The following is a 23,206-nucleotide window of genomic DNA, read 5'->3' on the forward strand; positions in this document are numbered from 1 at the left end:
TCAACATTTGTATTTGGGAGTTCCTAGTCTGGCCAGTCACCTTGACAACATTGGCCCAATGACAGCGCACACGCGAACTAGGCCAGCCAATCACAGGCATCCGGCGAAGCTGCATGTCATTTCTGCCCCGCTTGCAACCTGCACCGTGTTTTGTTTGTCTGTCTGCGCAGCAGTAATGAAATCGCGGGGTCTTCTTCTGCTGGCTCGCTACAAACGGAAGAAATCTGTCATGACTTCCCGCTCATGAGGACCCCGGTCCCCGCAGAGGACGCACGGAGCAGGACCGACCGGGAGCAGCGCCGGGGCTCTGGAGTCAGGTGCTGCTGGATGAGAGTCTGACTAGGCATTTTCTCCCCGGTGACAGAGACAATCTCAGCGGCGCATCTTCCCACATCCTCCTCCCCTCCCTTCTCCTTTCCTCCTCAGCTGCCCTCCACGGCTGCAGCCCACCGACCATGGCCCTGGTGACTCTGCAGCGCTCTCCCACTCCCAGTGCAGCATCCTCGGCCAGCACGACCAACAGCAGTGCGGGGGAGGTGAGTGGAAAAGCCGGGGCTCGGTCTTTGTGTGCGCCGTAAGAAGAAACGCCGAGAATGCGCCTTCAGGAGCGCCTATCAATTCACACTGTGTGCTGGTTATTACCCAGCAGGAAGGGTTAACCTTACTTCCGTCATTACTGCGTGTGTTTTCAACTTGATTTATTGTTGCATTGTTACCAGCGCAGAGTTGTTTGTGGCTACTGTGGCACCGGATTTGTAAACAAAATCCCGCAGGGGGGAGGGGGGCTGCTGGGTTTAGCTGTCAGAACAAAGTGGTCATTTTGCTGCTGCACAAACATTTGCCGCGCTGCACTCAGGTTGTTCTCCCTCCTTGTTATTGCAGTGGCGTGTCCAGACTTTTTTTCTGGGGTGGCCCAAGTGGGGCACTGTCTTATACAAGGGTGGCCCTAAAGTACGAGCTCTGCTGCAGGCACACACGTCGGCATAGCTTTAATTTACCGTTTTTGTCTCCACTACCTACTTTAATAACAAGAGGTCGACCAATTTTGGTTTTCAGGGCCGAAACCGATTATCAGTACTTTATGAGACCAATAGCCGATATTTGGAACTGATATGCATTAATAATAAAATGAAAATATTTCTGCTGTAATTTAGAATTTGTAATGTAACAAACTACAACATACAACTTTGTTTAAATGCCTTTAGCAAATGTTTAATCAAAACCAATAACAATTACTCTCTGAGGTGTTACTAAGTAAAAGTTCCTCCCATGCTCACACTTTCTTTGCATGCATTGCAATCTGCCTTACCTGGTGTTGTGTAACACGCACACACTTTTTCATGAATTTTATCTGCCTTATTTAAAATAAAACGCTTATACAGATTACAAATTAGACAGGTGGATCATCTGTCAACCGCTATTACGAACATTGTAGTATCTTATGTTCCTGTATATAGTTTACTGTAAAAGATAAATGGGCCCACCAATCACAATATAACAGTGACACCAGAAAAATTTAAAAAATAAAGTTTCCATAATTATTTATTAAAGAAATTATTCCTCCAAAAGCAAGTATAAAGTGCCAACAAATTTGAAGTGCCATTAAATTAAAATAAATAAGCCTGTGGACAAACATTACTGTGGCACATTACTGCCTCTCAGGTTTAAGACCGAATTACATCAATGAAAATTAAGAGCTGCGTTCAGCCCAGACAGAAGGTAGCAAAACGTTTATTTAAACAAACGCAGGCGCACTGCCGTTTAATACTGCAGTATTTATTCAGTTTATTGCAAAAGGGCTTTATTGGTGTGGATGAAGCTATATTTACATTGCAAAAGCAGGTGAGTAAAAACAAAAAAAAACTCTGTGCAATAAGTAAAGATCTGCCAGAGTTGGGTTTATATTAACATCTCTGCTGATTGGTACACATCTGACACAACCACCAAACAGGAGAAAACACACCCCAAAGTCTGTTGCACATCATTTTGAGGAAATACGTTAAATTTTATAAGTTTTCAGCTGGTTACAGTATGCATCCCTTACCCTAGATGCCACTGAATTCCCTTAAATCTTGCACACGGTTCCTTTAAGCCCCATTTGCAAAACAAAATCTTTAGTGCAAACAAAGTCAAATGTAGAGCGATGCCAGATTTGACGTCCCACTGAAATCATAACATCAGGGTTAGTGCTCCAGTTTCTGGTTTTAGGAAAGTGGATTGCAAGCTCTGAAGTGAGCTGACTGAACTGAGACACAAAAACAAGCAGCAGCATTCCTCCTCTGATGAGAAGTTGAGTTTTTAAATATCACTTTCTGCGTTACAGCCTCGCTTTTCTGCAAGAGTCGGCCAGCAGGAAGGGAAAGTGGATGGCTGTGATGTTTGGGTGTGTTTTTGCTGAACGTGTGCTGTTTAAAGGTGTTCTAATGAATCGGCTGTCAGCTCTGTAGCAGATGAGATCTCAACACTGACAGGAGAGGACCAGCAGTTGGCGCTGGCACGCTTTATTCCAATTTTATGGTGTTCGCCATCTCTTGATGCTGCAGTACCATCTCACATCTGTAAGATTTGACTAAACAAAAATGTGTCAAAGTCCAGTCCCCTCCTAAATGCAGGGTTCCCACTGTCAAGGAATACCTAAAAAAGTCATGGAATTTTACGATCACATTTTCCAGGCCTTGGAAAAATCGTGGAAAGTAATGGAAAGTTTTTTGAAAAGTCATGCAATTTTGTTGTGCATAATGAAATTTTTATTGTCTGAGGATAACTCTAAACAGATGCAAACAACCCAAAAGAGATGCAAAATGACCAAAAAGATGCAAAATGACCAAAAAGAAATGCAAAACAATCCCAAAGAAACACAAAACAGCCACTGAGGGATGCAAAATGACTACAAAGAGGTGTAAAATGCCCTCAAAGAGATGCAAAATTACCACAAAAATGCAAAATGACCAAAGAAAAAATGTAAAACTACCCCAAAGAGACACAAAACGACCACAAATAAATGCACCATGACCCCACAGAGATTTAAAACAACTGCAAACAGCCCCAACAGACGCAAAATGGACCCTAAAATAATGCAATAAATAACCCAAAGACACAGAAATACACATAAATATGTGTTGATACGTTTTGTTTACTCTCACATACGTTTCTTCATTTTCTCCCAACGTTCGGTCTCTTAAATTCTGTTTGGATAGAGTTTGAATCTGAGGTGTTTGAATAATATAAGTAGGGCAGGAAGAAAATGTATTTATTATGGGTCACTGAAAGTGAAGGAAAAGTTTTGAACCCTGTAAGTGTAATCTGTTTCTCACTGCAAACAAGTCTTTGTATCATGTATCACAATGAGTGACGGCCTCCAGATCCCAAACGCGTGTGCACAGTGCCGTCCTCTCTGTTTACTAATCCAATCTCAACAAGAACAATTCAGAACAGGAGGAAAATTAAAAAATCCTCTCCTCAGATTTTCCCCGACATTCATTTGACACTGCCGTCGCACGACGTCATACTGTTGCGGTCTCTTATATTCTCTGTCTTGTTTTTGTCTTTCAGGATTTTGGAAGTGATGATGAGCGGAAAAATAATCAGAGGTAAGATCTCTCTGTTTAAAAAGTCGTGTATTTGAAGTTCTTCCAGAGCTTTCAAACTAATTTGCAAAGAAATGCAAACTTATTGTATTTGTACTTTGTGGAATTTAATTTTTGTCTTGTTTTGGTGGTCTTCTGACCCTGGTCACATCTCCCTCCACTCGCTTCGTGTGCGTTTTCGCTGTTTTTTAAGATATTAAATGGTCTGGCTCTGCCTTATCTAGAAGAATTATCGTATCTTCATACTCCAGTTAGAGCACTTGAGCACCACAAGCTGACGGCCATGTAGTTCACTATTCGGAAGATGCAATGCTCCTCCAGTCAGCATGTCAAAGTGTCCTTGGGCAAGATACTGAACCCCAAAATACTCAGCACAGTTAACCCTTTGAAACCTTTTTTGTGCTGTGTTTAGATTGCTTTCACAAGCTTTTGACTGTTTGAAACCTAAGCAAATTGATTTAGTTTCTATTAGAAACACGCTAAAAAAAAAAAGAAGGAAATTACCAACATAGCAAGAAATGTCTCAAAAACTGCAAAAAAAATAGTAAAAGGTGACAAGAAAATTACCTAAAAATAGTTAAAAGAGGGAAGGATTATTTGAAAATTATCCAAAAAAACAGGGAAAACATCCAGAAAACTATATTTCTATTTATAATTATTTTATATTTAAAATGATGTTACAGAATAATTATAATAAATACACAAATTATATACTTTTTCCAGAACATTTTAGGATTTTTTTTCTTATTTTTGTATTTTCTTTCACTTTTTTATTTTATTATTTTTATTTTCAGGTCATGTTCTTCTTCAGACTTTTTTACTTTTTTTTTGCAAACTTTTGGACCATGTCTTTTTATATTGTTGCCTTCTCCCAATGTTTTTGAAAAAAATCCAACCAACTTGCTTAGCTTTCAAGGGGTTAACTGAGTAGCAGGTGCCACCTTGTATGGCGGCCTCGGCCTCGGTGTGTGAATGGGTGAATGTGACATGTAGTGTAAGAAGGACTATAATGTGCATGCAAGTCAGTTTGTCCCTTTACTGTCCTTGATTATTAAAATCTACTACAGCAGGTGATGAGCTGCTTGTCTTGTCTTCAGTCCTGAGGACTCAAAAGTTAGGCAGTTTCTTGCTGTTGTTAAGCCGAAAAACCTGATGGAAGTACAGCTGATTTAACGTGACAGGTTTTTTAAATGTTTGTTCTGCTCAGTTACATAACAGAGAGTACATAAACTGTTGTTCCTGCTTGGTAACAAAGCTTTTCTTTGATCAACCCAACGTCACAAAAGTCAGGATTTGTGTCAGCAAAGCTTTGGCACAGACTCTGTCTTTGTGCTCACTGTGTGTGTGTGTGTGTGTGGGCGGGGGGGCATTCACAGTTGAAAACAGTCATGTCATGTCTTTTTCTGAAGTGTCTACATGAGTAACATGTTTCTGTGACTAAGTAATTCATCAGCGTTTAGAGTCTTCATTTAGGATTCTGCATGTCAGACTTGAGATTGACGCCAAGTTACATTTCCACCGCCTCCCCGCACTCGCATGAATGATGGTATTGTGGCAGAGGGTTGCGTAGGGAGAGCTGATTGCCGGAGCACGTGCTGCGGAGAGGAGATAGTGAGCCGAGACCGAGGGGACAGGACAGCGCAGATGAGGACACACAGGATTGAGAAAGGTGAGGAAGGAAAGAGGAAGGACTTGTCAGACCAAGACAAGAGAAGTTAAACCGTTTGGAGAGGCTGCAGTCAGTGTCCTGATCGTGGACAGGAAGACGCAGGTGTAGAAGATGGATGGGAGGATGTTAATAAGAGGAAACTAAATTGGGGACTTTTTTTTTCCCGAGGAGACAAATAGTCTTCTAACCGCTAGCAGGATGCATCTGGTCGTGAAACCGTCACATAAAGCCATGCTCACCGTGTTGCCTCACTTTGTGGAGAAAGCTGCTCTGACTCGGAGGGAGATCTGTCGCATGTAAGTGACACCAGCACAAAGCTGACTGTAGATTTGACAGTAGACGCTTAATCCACTAACTCAACCCTGAGTGGCTATGTGGGATTTTTAAGAGTTGCCGGTCAAAGTTGATGTCAAGGATTTCTTTATTCCATGTAATACATGAAAGGAACAAAATGAAGCACTCAGGTGATCATTAAATGATAACATTATAAATAATAAAACGCTGGGTTATCCAATAAGTAATTCATTTACTTCATTAATTAAGTGAGCAGTGCAGTTAAAACTTCAAGTAAAATCCTAAAATCTTAAAAACTGAGAAACATTTATCAAAGTGCCCTGAGGAGTATAAAATGTAGAATTTAATATTAAAAAAAATCTAATTTTAAAATCACAATAAAAGTCCCTATTTCATTTAGCAGCTTGAATCTTGCTGTCAGTGCTTCAGGAGTTATGATTTCTTTATTTTTCTTTGTTTTGCTTCTTTCTTTTTAAATACTTTAGTGGCATCAGGATTGCAAACCTCTCCCGGGTTAAAACTCCTTCAGTTTTCACTGTTCAGGAGTTTTTTTTTTACCGGGAGCCAAATTATCTGCAGAGGTCTCTTCCTCTGCGAAACAAGCAGAGCAGGCGATTAAAACTAGTAAAAACACTGAATAAAGCTGTCTCATGATACAAATCAGTGTTTCTCTAATGCAGTTGGGCATGACGGAGACTTATAACTTAAGATCTAGACATTCAGGAGCTGATTAATCCATCGAGGTTTCTTTCCCTCCAAAACAATTTCAAACTGATTTAAACCTGTAAAACGCTGAATAAATCAGTTTCTCATTAAAAAACAGTGTTTTTCCACAACTTCTTGTCGCCGTGCGGCTGTTTACTGACACAAAAACATAAATGACCCGATCCAGTGTTTAGTTTGTCCATTCTGGGCTGCTGTAGAAACTTTGTGGCACAACAAGCTAATCTCTGTGGACGCAGACCTGCTCCTAATGTAGACATAAACAGCCAATTCTAAGGTGATAAAGCACAGCCATACTTATTTTCAGGTGATTATACACTAAAGAAAACACACTTATTATGTTACACCCAGTTTCTGCCAAGACACCCACTAAATCCTACGCACTGAGCCTTCAGTGTCATTAAATCACATCACACCTTGTGATTCATTCCCTGTCATCTCCAAATCATGTGCTTCTACATATATTTGAAAAGACACAGTGATGCCACGTCGCAGGGGAGCTTAAACAAAAGGCCTCGTGATGGTCCCACGCAGTCATGCCAGGCTTTGTGTGTGTTGGTCGAGCGGAGGAATGAGACTGCGGTTAAACAAAGCTGCACTCTGTTCTGTGTGAGAAACGACGCTAAAGCTCTCCTGCTGCTTCACTGCAGCCCTCATAACAAAGTCATGACCCAGAAGTTGGTGCATCCAACGCCGGTCGGACAGGAGAGGAAGTTTAAAGGCCCGAGCACGTATGGATAGTCGTGGTGTAACGCTTGATTCATTGTAGGTCAGCGAACCCGCTGGAGTGGAGTCCGTTAATCATGCTATAAAAACACAGGGCAGTAAAAGTCACTGCATCAGGACTCTGCTGACTTTCAGCCGCTGATGAGCCCTCTGTCCTGCTCGCTGAACCAGTGAGGACTTAATAAGTATGCAGCCTCCACCTGGCTGCTCACTGTACGTACAGTGTCCTGGCTGAAGACATTTCATGTCCCTGTCTCCACTTTGCTCATCACAATTCTTCAACACCCCACGGTGGGAGATTTAGAGTCGGGTTCACCATGATTTTGTTGCAGATCAAATTAAAATAAATCTGCTCATTTTTAATGATTGATTTATTATTCAAGTCTATGCCAAACATTCATTTCATTCACATTCATTGGTTTTTGCTTCTTTGTTTTGAGGATTTGTTTCTCTTTGTTTTGTGTGATAATGAATTAAATATCTTTTGATTTGGGGACTGATTTGAAGATGTCACTTTAGACTCTGGGAAATTATTACGGGCATTTTTCAGCAGGTTTTGGCAATATAAAGACTAAATGATGATTCAGATGAAGAAAATAACTGGCAGGTTTCCAAACATTCATTACGACAGTCAGAGCATTAATATAGCAGTAAACAACTGTTTGCGGTGTTCGATATAGATGAGTAATGTCGTCCCGAGCGTCAGTGTGGGTTGTTATCCGAGCTTCTCTGTTATTTGTAAGCCATGTGTATCCCAAAGGCCAGCTAAACGCCAGTGCTCTGCACTGCACTCATGCAGTTTTAAGGGTTTTTTTTAAAGAAATTGTTCCAGTTTCAAGGGGTTAAATACTAAGAAAGTCATCCAGCCAGATTTTAATGGTTAGTGGTTAACATTTTAATGGTACTTTTTCTTTTGTTTGTACAGGAATAGGAAAGAAAGAGCTGATTCAGATGAGTTGGGGATAATTCATTAAGGATCTGGTTGTGATTAGAGGTTATTGTGTTAGAAATATTGTCAAATGTGAGAATAAATAATAAAAAACTTAATGGCTTGAAGTTGCCGAGGACTAAACTAAGGGCTTGATGAGACGACGAAGAGGAGATTAAGGGTGTCGTGATCAGCCTGTCATGTGTGTTTTACATTCTCGTCAAATCTAAAACATTATCAACCTAGTGTGAAACTGTGGAGTGCAGATGTAGAGAACAACGTACTTAAAAGAGCTCTTTGACGGCGGTGGTTAAGATTTCATCTGCCCTGAATGTATTTTCCACGTCTTTTTGCAGCCTCAGTGAGAGCTTCTTCATGGTCAAAGGAGCCGCCCTCTTCCTCCAGCAGGGCGGCACCGCGCAGGGACCAAAGACCCCGACTCACCACAAGCATGCAGGTATGAACAAAAACATGCACAGAGGAAGCTTTGTTTCTTGTTTTTTTTTTTTTTTTTTTTGCACAAACGAGCTCCAGACAAAAGGAAAACTGTATTTGCTGATGTGGCTTTTCTCTCCGTGGGTTTGTCTGTGTTTATTCTGAACTGGTACCTGGCTGGTTCTGACCTGAAGTGACCTGCAGAGGACACTCACAAATCAGTGGAAACGAGATCAAGTCTCAAGCAGTTTGCTTCAAGCTGTTTCAAAGGCATACAGACAGTATCCGTTCTTTAACTTTCTGAATACTACTTGACATTATTTATTACACAACCATGCTGCTGCCGCTGTTTGTCTGCACATCAAAGTGACGTTAAAGTGTGGCATAATCATGCGCCATCTAAAAATAGAACCCTTCTCTAAGTGCTTTAATATCCATCAGCGAGGTTCTTTAATAGATGCTCACTGTTTGCGAGTTTCTAATCTCACGTCCTCGTTTAACCTGAAGTCATTTGAGGACGAATGCGGGACAAGTTGAAGTCTGTCGGCGTGTGACTCCGGTGAGCACACCACAGGTCGCAGGGTTTAGACTGGTCTTCATTGAGAGAAATGCACAAGCATTTTTCCTCCCACATGAGTGGAAAACAACAATAAATGTACGATACAAGAAGCTGAATGACCAGTTTGTAGCTGACCTTTAATTTTTTTTTTGTTAAAATTCCAGAAAGTGTTTCTGCAGTGAAGCCTGTTGACGATTAAAGTGTGTATTGTTTTCTCTGCATTTTCTGAACTTGGAAACATTTTTCAGATTTTTGAAGGCAGTTTTCTGTACTGTTGTTGCAGAAAACAGTTTCCTCTGTTATGATGTTTGTTAGCCAGATCAGGTTTAGACATCCAGACTGGGACGATGACTTCAGTAGGTCTACGAACATGTCAGAAATAAGATATAATGAGCTACAGTATGTGTCTCCGTGACTATGTTTACATGCACAGAATATTTCGTCCTTTGTCCTTATTCAAAAAAAGAAAATAATACTCATTCCAAGCAGAAAATGAATATTCCACTAGTCAAGTCAGTTTTTATTTATAAAGCCCATTATCACAAAACGCAGGGCTTCATAGCATACGACATCCCTCTGCCCTCAGACCCTCACATCGCCTAAGGAAAAACTCCCCAAAAATGCATGCTCTGTTTAACACACTCCAAAATGTCGTCAAAATATTTAAAAGTATCAAAGTTTCCCACAGATGGAGGATTTGTTCAGCCATACAAACAGCCTCTCTCTTTCATTCCCTTCAACCACTTTCTTAAAAAGGTTAGCGCTGCGCTATTTGTGCATATCCAAAAATCTGTCAGTCTTTCACGTTTTACAGCAGGTGTGTTTTTCTGTCCCTGACATGTGGGCTTTACTTTGGGGCATGTGTCCACCCAGTTTGACAAACTGTCACAGAACTGGTTTGTGTTCATGACTCCAAACAGAGCTGACTGTGAACGGCAAGACGCTGCGTGTCACAAACAGTAAAAAATCCAAATGAGACGCATATTCTGACTGCAAAGAATAATCCAAAGCTGCTTACATGACCCACATCAAATTCAGAATATTGTCATATTTGAAGTAATACTGGAATACAGGATGTTCATGCAGTTTCCTGTGAGGTCTGACAGCGTTTTTTTTCCTTTCAGGTGATTTACCTCAACACCTGCAGGTCATGTTTAAGATCCTCCGGTCTGAAGATCGCATTAAGCTGGTCAGTGTATTAAATACATATAACGGCTTCATCACTTTTATGTTTTGTTTAAAAAGTATTTTGATGGTATGTGTTGTTTGTGAAGGTGCTGTATAGTTGAAGTTGTTTGTAGAGCCCGATCGATACTGCATGCTGTGGGCTGACGTAAATCTGATATTAATATATAGGCCAATATTCTGTCTAACTATATTTATTTATATCTATTTCTATATATATATTTATCTATTGTGATCTAAAAAATGCAATAATCTCCCAAATATGGTTATCAAAACCATAAACATTATTGTCAAAAATGACATCAGTGCTCTAGTTGTTTCCTTTAATCAACTTTATTGAATAGAAGCAGATAAAAATCGAAGAAACCACATATTGTCCAAAAAAAAAAAAGTGAACCAAAATTGAACCATCAAAAAAAATTAAACTAAAAAAAGACAAAAAATCCCAAAGATTTTAATAAAATTAGTAGACAAATTCTCAAATATCTAGTAATAATACACTTTTCTAATCATTCACATGTTCCACAGACTGCATTAGACTAAAAAAAAATATTAATAAAAAAAAAGAAACACCATTTGAGAAAGGTGTCCATTTCCGGTTATCATGCACTCACATGTTTTTGCACTATAATTGCATGAAACACGAGTAAATACCGCACATAGCTATCCTTTTGTTCCTCAGGCTGTACGGCTGGAGAGCGGCTGGTCAGACCGGGTGCGCTACATGGTCGTCATCTACACCAACGGCCATCAAGACACAGAGGAAAATATCGTCTTGGGAATGGACTTCACTGACAAGGACAGGTAATTAATGTCTCTGCAGCCTCAGATTTAGTGCCATTAAATGTCATTATTAGATCTGTTAAAATGTAAATCTTTGCGATCTACAGTAAAAACTGCTCTATTGGGATGGTGCTGCCACTGTGGAGTGATACCAACATACATTTAGACGGAGATGGGTAAGTTTCAAGATTCAATACTTTATTGTCATGTCGACGTAATCGATTAGAATTTGTTTCAGTGAGCTCCACGCACAGACAAAAGAAACACTCCAAATACATTACACGGATAAAAACAAATGCAGGAGCTACATATTTGGTAATTGAAATATCAATGATTATTTGATTAATTATTATTGCATATTGGATGCTGGAGTGATATAAGCCCAGCGAGTTGATTCTTGCCCCGCCCGGCTCAGTAGAGGGTGGCTGCAGCACCCGCTCTATACGAGACAACGTATGCAGCCGCACAGTGTTGACTGCTGCGAAACGTTGATTTTGATTTATCATGAAGTACCTAATGTTGATTATATTGTCAACAATCTGCCATGCTCCACTCCGCTGAGGTTGTTTTATTTTAAAAACAATGGAAATAAATCTTTGAAATTGAAATCATTGGATGGCACTTGTGCGCGTCAGACCTGGATTCATGTGCTTGGGAGCTGCAAGAGGACCTTTGAATTGAAAAAAGGATTGCTCTTTTGAAAAATACATAAAATAAGTTAAATCCAAACCGTAACAAAATGAAAAAAGTACAGCAGCACAATTAAAACAAGCAAATTAATGAATAAAAACAAATAAAATAATAAACACAATCAAACCTGTGGGAGGATAAGCAGCAACGTCAGCGACCCACAGAAAGAGTGCAATAATAAAAACACTGTTTTACAGCACCGTGATTAAAACAGATAACCTGAAGCGCCAGAAGTGTTAAAGTAGGCGAACTGCTGTGTGCAGTTCGTCTTTCCCCAAAACAGGTATCACTTAAATCATGTGGCTGATGAAACTGAAAATGTTCTCCTTGAAAGTGCACACCTGTAAAAGTGAAGCAGGAGTTTCAAATGCACCTTTCTGCAGCCTCCTGCTGCGTGTTTGCGGTGCTGTCTGCCTTTTGGGTTTTGTTGCCTGCTGGTGGCAGAGGAGTGTATTACATGCATTTTTCTCTCTGTGGGAACAGTTCTTGCTGACCTGTTAACATTGTCTCTGTGTGCTGGAGGAATGTTCCACTGGTTTTTGTCCCGAATAGTCCCCATGAACGAGCCGTGTCCAGTCTGTGTTTACATCCCTCGTCTCCACCCAAACTAAACCTCCTTCTCCCTCTCTTCCTCACCAGAGGCTTCAGCGTGAACACGGCAGGACGGTCACATGTCTTCAAGCCTGTATCGGTGCAGGCCATGTGGTGAGTGAAGCCTTCGTGTTTTGCTGGGATTACTGTTGTGTGTGTTGTGTGTGACGGCACAGAGTGGTGAACGTGTGAGATTAACCTAGTTAGCTCAATTATGGATCAAGTAGCAGCGCCACGAAAAGGTCATAAATAACTTTTTAGACGTTGTCCACCTTTGTGCTCTCGGCCCGGTGTAAACCGTCTTCATGAACATCTGCACAAAAGGCCACCAATTGTTTGCCACTCCAGTCAAATCATATAACAGGGTTCCTACGGTCATGTAAAACCTGGAAAAGTTAGTAATTTCACAGACCTGAAAAAGTCATGGAAATACTAGAAATAATTTAAAGTTTTGGAAAAGTTGTGGAATTGTTAACCTTTTGAAACCTGAGAAAAATGGCTTTATTTCTTTTAAAAATGCAAAGAAGGCAATGGTCAACTTATTAGAAGAAATGACCAAAAAAGTTAGCAAGATATTCGTAAAGAAAAAGAGCAAGAAAGATAACTGAAGTGAGCACAGAAAAGGAAAGAAAAAGCAACGCAAAAAAGGAAATTACCTTAAAAATGTGCTTTAAAATTCTAATAATTCTGTGACATAATTTGAAAATATATAAACATATATAATAAGTGCTCAAATTATTCAAGTAGAAAAAAGAACTTAAAGGAACAAAAAATGAAAATGACCTTGGAAAAAAAGTGCTAAAATAAAAAAAAATATTATATTTACATAATTATTTTTTATGTGTAACCTTAGTTTAAATATATTATGATAATAATTGTATTCTGGTTTTTTTCATAGTTATTTAATAATTTTCTAATGATTTTTGCAGCTAATCTTTCAGGTCATCGTTTATCATTTTTTTGCAATTTGCAGGATGTTTCATGCAAACTTGCTAGCTGCCTTTTTTTCCCACATTTGTGAAAGAAGTCAAACCAATTTACTCACATTTCAAGGTTAAAAGGCTTTCGAAAGGCATCTGAACGCAGCACAAGAATATCAATGTCATCCAGGTTTTAATGGGTTAGAAATCATTGAAGGTTTTGGAAAGTCATGGAATTTTGTTGTGTGTAATGAATTTGTTACAGTTATCTTCCACTGATAACCTTCCACATAAGGTAACAACTGTAAATGTATTTTCTGTAGCTGTCGACATTGTATAGCTACATTTTCACGTCAGGTTTTGTTTACCATCATGTTGCCCCTTTTGGGGAAAAGAAACTTGCTGATAAGCAAGAAACAGAGAAGCTTTTGTGTAGAAGGTTAAACAAAACTTTCACACTAAGATTTGAGGCACATGAGGAATTAAATATTCACTGTTAGTTTGGTAAATAGCTAAATGATGCTGGTGACATTTAATACTGATGGAGAGCTTACTGAACTTGAGTGGGAAACAAGTGTTTATACAACAAGAAATGATTGTGTACAAACTTAAAACAGTCGTCAAATTGCTTTGACATCTACAGGAACTTATATGACTGTATTGTTACATAAGCCTTTCCATTTTAAACTACTTAAATACAGTTATGGAAATAGGGAAAAATATTATGGAAAGCTGTGGGACATTTTGAAAATGAATTGGTTGAAATTTGTTGGAGCCCTGTATACACAACGCCATATCATTAAGGAGCTGATTTGTGCGGGAAAAACATTATCATGCAGCCTCTGTGTTTAGTTAGATACAGTAGGTAACTTTTAGTGACATTTTTACTTGACGAGTTACAGAAATGTCAGATTTACACAGGATTGAATGGATGAACTCCACAATTGTTACAAATTACGAGTCTTGTGGAAACAGGGCTTTAGACATTAACATGACTTCTTTGTTGCTGAAATTTCGGACATCATGGAAATGAAAACAACACAAAAAAACATAAATGTGTTAGACAAGACAACCTTAAAAAGTCTTTAAATTCAATTTTGTAAATGTTAAGCCTTAAAAGTCATTAAATAGTCTTACATTGTGAATTTGTGAGGTCTTAATTGCCACAAACATATTATCGAATTTTATTTATCCATCTTTGAATTTATTTTTGTCAAAATGAATCTTCGAAGTCCATAAAATCTTTAATCTCTTTTAATCCTCCTCATACTTGCATTTACCAGTTGGCAAAAATGTAGATTAACTTTACTCACTTTAATAACCATAGTCCTGCATAAAACCCTACCTCTGCGTTTAACCTCACACATCTAACGTATTAACATTTATTTCTGTTATTAAAAAATCAAAAATAAACATACAAGAATAGAACATTTGATAATAATTTTAAATGATAGTCGTCACTGTGATGACACTTCGGGGCCGCTCTTTACTACTGTTTGCTGAGAGACTTCTGACAGTCTTTATCCACATGCCACCTGCTGGTCACTTATCAAAATGACCAATAAACAGCTCTGCCAGGGCCTCTCTCTCTTTGCCCTGATTTTGTTGGAAAGTCTTGGCTCTGCGTCTCTGCAGGTCTGCCCTGCAGGTCCTCCACAAGGCATGCGAGGTGTCACGCCGCTTCAACTACTTCCAAGGGGGCATCGCTCTCACGTGGATGGCCTTCTATGAGAGCTGCATCACCTCAGAGCAAAGCTGCATCAATGAGTGGAACGCTATGACCGACCTGGAGTCCACCCGGCCTGACTCGCCCACCATGTTCGTCGACAGGTGAGGCCCCACGGCCTGCTTTGTGCAACGTAGCAGTTTTGGTTATGACAAAACTGAATTCACAATCTGATGTAATTTAGCTGGAAGAAGATTCCAAACAGTATTTGTCTCACGTGTCCAAACAGATCAGCCGCCGCTGATTCCTAACGTGCCTTTTGTGTGCACGTCTTTGGTCATGGAATAGATTTCAATCCTTTGGACAGCAGCTGTTGTCCCTTTGTCTTCAGCTGTGGAAGCATGTTACACTGTTATGCTAATTTCCATTCAGACAGCAGCACTGATGTGTTGACTCATTATGTGCAGGCCGACCGAGCGAGAGAGAACAGAGTGTCTCATTAAAGCGAAGCTGCGCAGCATCATGACGTTTCAAGACCTGGAGAACATCACCTCGAAGGAGGTATGAGCGAAATCCTAACTTTAGCAATGTGTGTGATTTGCCCTGATCTTTCTAGAATTCTGTACTTAAAGGTTTGAAAAAAGATGCTTGTAATTTTCCTGTTTTATTAATGTAACCGTCAGTAACTGTACACTAAGAAACCTGCAAACCCATTTTGCTTGGTAGCCTTTTTCCCCACACAGACATGTTTTTCATGACAGCATATCACTATTTAATTTACTGTTCAAAATATATAAATTAAAAAACAAAATAAATAAAAAAGGAAATAAATAAAAATAAATAAATAAAAAGAATTACACAGTGACAGTTTTTTTGTAAGTAGATCCTGAGAGTAGATCTTTGTTCTGCAATAAAGATCCAGTGTGTTTCAGTGCTTCTCTGTGCATCACTGTCGGTTTAAGAAAGTTAAGTGTTTCGTGTTCGATCCTCGTCCTCAGATCCGTAACGAGCTGGAGCAGCACATGAGCTGCAACCTCAAAGAGTACAAAGAGTTTATCGACAACGAGATGCTTCTGATCCTGGGTCAGATGGACAAGGCGACGCTGATCTTTGACCACGTGTACTTGGTGAGAATGTTGTTTTACTTTTTTATTTTGTAGTATCTTTAGCTGTTTGAACATTATTTTTCATACCTTTTTTTCCAAGCTAATGCCTTTAGACTGTTTACACTTACCTAAGTAACATATAGTTAAATGTTTACTATGCAGGAAATATCAGTTATGGCCAAAGCACATGAGGCACAGGTGCAACACATCATGTAGGCGGAGTGGAGTAGGGTTTTTTACCTGCCATGCCAGGGCTGTCCAAACTTTTCTTTACCTTTTAAATCACTGATCATTTTTGCTGTTATACTGAATAGGTTTCTGTCTTTCGGCCTCTGTAGGGCTCTGAGTGGAACGCCTCCAACCTGGAAGAGCTGCGTGACTGCGGGTGAGCTGAGTTTAACTCTAACATATCATACTGTCGTGCTTTAATCTGAAATCTGTTATTCTTATACAGGATTTATTAGAAGTGATGAATGTATATTTTTGCCTGAAACCTGTTTTTATCCATAAGGCACATGTATGATTTTTCAGTTATCATTTAGTCAGTGAAGCAGTGTTGGTAGCTGTTTAGTCTCATTAATTTCAGGTGTTGATTAACAGTTAAAACTAAAAACATGTTTTCAGAGTGGGTTACATCCTGAATGTTACCAGAGAGATTGACAACTTCTTCCCGGGGATGTTCTCTTACCACAACGTCCGCGTGTACGATGAGGATGCCACCGACCTGCTGGCCCACTGGAACGACACCTACAACTTTATTGTCAAAGCCAAGTAAGAAAAAACAATAATATTTAGGACTAATATAGCGCCTTCTAGGTACTCAAAGAAGCTTCACATGAAATGCAAAACAAACAAACAAACAAAGGAAAGGCTGCTGTAGGATGGATGATTTAAGAGAGACATTGTACAGATCATACATGACTCTTATCCAAGAAACAACAGTCAGAACTTCGTCCCCACAGCACTTTGGTATGAATAGATGTGGTCTTTAGTCATCATTTTTAAGTCATCCTAGTCCGACTGACTCACATCATGTATTCTCCCTGCGTACTGGAGCTGCGATCACACAGGACGACACATTTTTCTCGAATGTATGACACAGCTGTGAGTAACAGAGAGAGAGAGACAACTGAAATGGCCGTAAGTCTGGTTGCTATGCAACTGTCTAAGCATGTTAACCTGAGGGGAAAAAAAAGGGATGTTTGTAAAAATAAAAATGGACATGAAGTAATCACCGCAGAATCCTGAAAATCACCAATCCAAAAACAAACACATTTCATAACATGTTTTAATTACTACACTGTCCTAACTGTCACACGCTTGAGACATATAATGGGATGTCAATTATTTATTTTCCGTCCAACAGGAAGAACAATTCCAAGTGCCTGGTGCACTGTAAGATGGGGGTAAGCCGGTCTGCCTCTACAGTTATTGCCTATGCAATGAAAGAGTACGGCTGGTCCCTGGAGAAAGCATACAACTTTGTCAAGCAGAAACGGAGTATAGCTCAGCCAAACGCTGGTTTCATGAGACAGCTGGCAGAGTACGAGGGAATCCTGGACGCAAGGTAAGCAGGTCTACAGTTTTACTAAGGTTAGCACTTTCCTCATCTTTTTTGCTTCTTTTTTTTACTGTGGTGCAGCCATGAGGTTTCATCTCGGGGGCTTATACTGAATTTCACAAAGCTGCTTTTAAAGGAGCAGCGTGTAAGATGTAGTCAGCTTGATGCGACCATCCTGATCACATGAGCTCAACACTCTGTTTCTCTACCTGGCTCAGTCTGGACCGAAGTGTGGAAGTTACTCGCTTTGACAAACTGCTTCAGCCAAAGCTGACGTGAGCATTAACGTCTGCTCCTCTGTTACACAAATATGGTGTCAGTTATACACAGGGCTCCCACGAATCCTTAGAAAGTCTAAAAGGCATTTAATTAATTCATCTTAAAAATGTAATTCATTCATGTGAAACTGAAACTTTTAACAACATGTACAGCAAGTTCCCAGCAACTTTTTTTTTTTTTAATGAAGTCAAGTAAAAAAATTTAAATTGAAAATGAATAAATAAAAATAGCTCCCTGAGGTTTTACAAAGTAAAAGCTCCTCCCATGCTGACACTTTCTTTTCCATTTTTAATTAATTAATTTTGTTGGAAGCATTTAAATGAAATGCCGATACAAAATGCAAAATGCCTAATATCTGCCCAAAAAATCGACCAGGTCGACCCCTATTATACACTACAGAAAATATACTTTTTACATTATATTCCCTTTCTACATTGAACCTTTAAAGCTGATGGCCGTTACACACGCTGATGGCTTTAAAACAGAAGTGATGCTTGATGAAACTTTCAGTGTGTCTGTTATTTGCTTCACATGTAAGGAAAAGTATGCTTTGCCTTCACAGTAAACAGCGCCACAATAAGCTGTGGAGGCCTGGAACAGATGAGGAGGGATCAGATGATTTGCAGGCCTCCGGCCACTGTACTGGTGGGGGGGAGACGCCAGTGCTCAGAGGGGAAGAAGCCTGGGGAGGCTGCGGAGCCTCTCCCTGCAGGGGTATGGGTCTGGAGATGGAGCCTCTTGACTCTCTCAACTATAATTATTACTTCAGACGTTTGTCAGACTCTGCGCTGGACAGTGAGCCCTCCACCCCAGTGCGGGGACCCCCTCTGCTCGGTATGGAAAGAGTTTTCATCGAGATTGAAGACGTGGAGAGGGATGCTCTGTTGGAGGACGAGGGGTTCCCCATGGCACATTTAGCCCTGCCAGGAGAGGGCACGGCAGCTCAGACGTGTGGGCGCCTCGACCCGCTGGAGGACATGAGACTGAGGCTGGAGATCAGTACTTTGGAGGAAGAGGATGAGGAGGAGGCCAAGAAAGAGGAAGCTGAGATGGCGGCCTTGGCTCAAACACCTGGGAATTCAGATGGGAAGAGGGCAGGGGACGAGGACGAGAGGACGGAGGAAAGCCGGTTAGGCCTAGCCAACCTGAACACAAACAACAGCAACCGCCTCGCCGCCAAGCGCAGCTGCCCTGCAGCCTTTGACGTGAGTTAAGAAAAAATAACTTTTAACCTTTTAATCAACTTTTAAAAAAACTTTTAATCAGTTTTCTTGCTCTGTTCAGACACCTTTCACAAGCATTAACACTTTCAAAACATGATCAAATTGATTGATCAAATTCTTTCAAAACCATGGGGAAAAAAGGCAATCAGCAAGTTGGCATGAAATGTCTCACAAATTGCAAAAATTTAGTAAAAGGTGACCTGATTTTTTGAATAAATAAAAAAATAAAATCTTGTAATTTTTTTGCTAATTTTGGGGTCATTTCTTGTTAAGTTGCTCATTGCCTTCTTTCCGGTTTCGTGAAAGAAATCAAGCCAATTTGTTCAGGTTTAACTGTGGTAAAATTAAGTTTTTTAAAGCTTATTTCATGTCAGAAGCATGTGCAGTTTTATTAACGCTTTGAATATTCTGCATCCCACAGGCACTGACCATGTACTGTTTGTATTTTGCTCCATTTAGGACTGGACCTTTGAAACATAAACAAATTGGTTTGATTTCTTTCAGATTTCTTTCAATAACATACAGAAAAAGGCAATCAGCAACTTGGCATGAAACTGTCTGCAAACAGCAAAAAAATTAGTAAAAGGTGAACTGACAGTCAGCACAAAAAAAGAGGGAGATAACAAAAATCATTAGAAAATTATTAAATAAGTAGGTAAATATTAAGAAAAAAAATATAATTGTTATACCAATATTTTTCAAACTAGGCTACAGAAAAAACTACTTATTATAATAACTAACTTATAATAAGCACATATTTGTTCCTAGGTCATGACCTATTTTTGTTCTTTTAATTTTCTTTGTAATATTATTTTTCTTTCTTGTTTTTCTCGTTACTGTTTACTTATTTCTTGCCAATTTTTGTAGAATTTTTTGTTAAGTTGCTGATTGTCTGCTTTCCATGTTTTATAAATTAATCATCAAAATTTGCTCAGATTTCAAAGGGTTAACTGTGGTAAAGTCCTTTTTTTTAAAAGCTGGTTTCGTTTTAAATGCATGTGTAATTTTATGAACGTTTTTAATTATTCTGCAGCTGACTGACCATATACTGTTTGTATGTTGCTCCATTTAGGACAGTGCTAGCACAGGAAACCCTTTAAAAGTGAAGCCCTCCTATCAGTCCTGTAAAGACTGCCTGCGTCTACCACAGGGACGGCGCTGTGACCGTCCAGCAGGAGGCCGTTCTCACCGCCTTAACCCCTCCCGCCACTGCACTGTCCCCACCATATGCATAGATCCACCCGGGACCAATTTTGCCTCCTCCTCAATTCTGCAGTCTCTGCAGGCCCCTGCAGTTGTCCCTCCTAACTCGGTCCAGCCCTGTAGTCATCTGTACCGCTGTGCCACCTGCTCCCCTGGTGTCCCACTAACCAGCCGCCTGAAACTGGTCTCACCCATGAGCTGTGAGGAGACAGAGGACATGGATGAACCACAGGGGGACAGCTTGGGAGAAGAGATATCAAAGGAGGGTGCAGGGGCCATTACTGCGACTCCAGCTGAAGGTTTAGAGTTACAGCCTGGTGATGCAGTGGAGCTCCAGCAGCAGGCTCTGGCCCAGCTCCAAATGCCGGGACTGGGTTTAGAGTTTGGCCTGGAGCTGATGCGACAGAGGGCAGAGCAGCTGGAGAAGCTGCCAAGCTTGGCCATGGAGGGCCAGCTCCCAGTGGGGCCCCTGCCTTAACAACAGTGGTCCGGACATGGATGAGATGGAGGAGGAGGCTCACCACTGCCTCCAGCAGGTACACTATAATGGCTGTGAGTCTTTAGAGGACTGCCGCTGTGGTGTCGCACCAGACATGAAGCTCTGCTTTGACCTGTACTGTTATGTCCTGGCCTCATAGCTGCACTGTCACAAGCTGCAACAGCCCTCTCTGTATTTTCAGAGAGTGTCCTGTCATTGTCTGCTGGCATTAAGATCCAGATGAGGTTGTTTTAAACATACGCTAAAGGCTTGAACGCTTCTGGCCAGTTAAGGACTGAAGACTTTCCCTTGTCCTTTCCACTTGTCCCTCAGTTCTGGTTGAGGCCCATATGGTCTCTTCTGAGCCTGCCAGCCCCTCACCACTTCTGCTGAGTTTCCATCTAAAGCTTTCGGTAAGTACCTTTGGAACCAAAAGTAACACCTAAGAGGAGGTACCTAGACCCTGGATCTGTGAAGCGTTTCCACTGCAGAGTACTCGTACATGTAGGCGGGGTTGTTGTCACTCACTGCTCCGTCCAGCAGCACTCGTGATACAGAGTGAAGTCTGCACCCCGTTTAGCGTTCACAGAACGAGGCTGCAGGCTGGAGTGAGGTCTTTCTTAATGGGATATTTGAGAATAGCAGATTTGAGCATTGACGTCACTCCACGCCTTTTTTGTCCCAGTGAGGATTAGAATATATGCAGTTCACACAATCCAGTCCCAGTTAATATACATTTTTTAAACGCTTGAAGAGCCACTTATTACTAAAAATATATGTCATCCAAGAGAGACAATAAAAAAACTATAAAACCACTAAATCCGGGGTCACATTTAAGGTGTGCTGATGGATTCAAGTCGTCAACTCATGCACTGAGTGACATTACAAGTAAAGGTTCCACCCTAAAAGTTGACGGCAGTCGGCTCAGTGAATGAAATCATTTTTTCTCAGTCTCCTGCTGCTGCTAGAGGCTGCAAAACATCCTTTTATAGTTAGAGTTTACTAATGTATGTAAAGCTTATCACAGTATGAACAGCAGGTAAAACAAGCCGCAGCTCTGAGCATGGGTGTTGATTCTCTACCAACCAGTGAATTGACTGCAGAGCTTCACCTTTTAGCACCAGATCTGTGTGTAGGTACCCCAAGCAGAGGGGCGACCAAAAGTGGGGACGGTTCCAAAGGTACTAAACATACCATCCACAACTTTTCACAATGGAAACTCAAAAAATGCGCATTGAACGAACAGAAACGACCTGTTGGTGGAAACATCCCATTACAGGATCATCACACTTCCCCACAGCCCAGTGGAGATGAGCGTTATGCTGCCGTTTTACCCTCAACAGACAGGTTTGGCATATTCCCAAGACAGGAGACAGCGGTGGTTTGTAAGATCTGGTTGTTCCTTTTTAACTCCTAAGAAAGCTATAGCTAGCACTTTGATGTTGATGAAAAGACCTGAAGTAACATGTCAGTGAACTGTATGTTTTTCAATCAACAGTATTCATGAAGGAGCTCAATGAATGTTTGCAGTTGAGCCATTTTTATTGCATCTCCTCATGTTACCGCTGATAGCTGAATCCTCTCTAACCCTAACTTATGTTTTCCTTGCTGCAGCTGCTTTTGCATTACAAAAGGGCATTTCATGGAAGCATAATCGTTTTTAAGAAAGGATGTGAGCCTTTTTATGCCTCTTTGTAAAGCGTCGTACCTCGGACCACAAGCATCTCGAACTGTTTTGGTCAAAGACTCTTTTTTTTGTCTCTGCTCAGTGACTGGTTAAACCCAGACCTCCTCCATTAATGTTACTGTAATCATGTGCTTAAAGCTCTCACTTTAGCCCCATGCATGACTTTGCAGTATTAAAAAAAAAACATATCATCAACATGCTTGGAAGACATATTTAAGTTTTTAAAATACAAAAAGGAAAACTTTTGGCGTTCAGATTTGTCATAGTTTAACCCTTTGAAACCTGAGCCAGTGGCTTGATTTCTTTCACAAATATGGGAAAAAGGCAATGTGTAACTTAAGAAGAAATGACTCAAAATTTAGCAAAAAAAAGAATAATTGTACATTACAAGATATACGAAAAATAAAATGAGGGGAGGTAGATTTTCTCTTTCTCATGTTTTCAAAAGAAATCAAACCAATTTGAAATGCAGCACAAAAAGGGTTAAGTGACAAAAATCATTCATCTGATGGATGATAAATTAGTTGAATGGACCCTAACCCCTTATTTTACGCCTGAAAGTGAAAACAAAGACTGAAGAAATTGTTTAAGTTGTTTGAAGATTCTGCATTCATCCAGTCAGATGTCAGGAAACAGTCAAAAGCTCAAATGCAATTTTATTTTCCACTCTAGAGCCGTTCACTTCCTAATGTAATCAAAGCCATATCATGTTGCCAGGTCCAGTTAATCACTTTGTTGATTTAAATTCTTCTCTTAATTTCTGACCCAATAGGCTTGGGTATTATCATGGTATAACAGTATACGTGGGCATTCAGAAATCCCGAAGGTATGATTTTTAATACTGTTAAAAATACAGACGCTCCTCTCTGTATTAAACCGATACGGAGATGCTGTATTGTAGTGCACAGCTGCC

At 40.3% G+C, this 23,206-nt stretch overlaps 1 protein-coding gene across 1 annotated transcript; it reads left to right on the plus strand.

The window, feature by feature from the left end:
* Nucleotides 1–181: 181 nt before the first annotated feature.
* Nucleotides 182–22,479, plus strand: ssh1b (slingshot protein phosphatase 1b). The gene is made up of 15 exons (XM_042509289.1): nt 182–536; nt 3,553–3,590; nt 8,284–8,384; nt 10,046–10,110; nt 10,789–10,910; nt 10,997–11,065; nt 12,219–12,284; nt 14,726–14,920; nt 15,224–15,317; nt 15,755–15,883; nt 16,201–16,247; nt 16,487–16,633; nt 17,229–17,429; nt 18,265–18,907; nt 19,998–22,479. The coding sequence occupies exons 1-15, from the start codon at nt 456–458 to the stop codon at nt 20,604–20,606; spliced, it is 2,607 nt and encodes an 868-aa protein (XP_042365223.1). The 5' UTR covers nt 182–455; the 3' UTR covers nt 20,607–22,479.
* The last annotated feature ends 727 nt before the right edge of the window (nt 22,480–23,206 follow it).

Source organism: Plectropomus leopardus, chromosome 20, assembly GCF_008729295.1.
Source record: "Plectropomus leopardus isolate mb chromosome 20, YSFRI_Pleo_2.0, whole genome shotgun sequence".
Lineage (NCBI taxonomy): Eukaryota > Metazoa > Chordata > Actinopteri > Perciformes > Serranidae > Plectropomus > Plectropomus leopardus.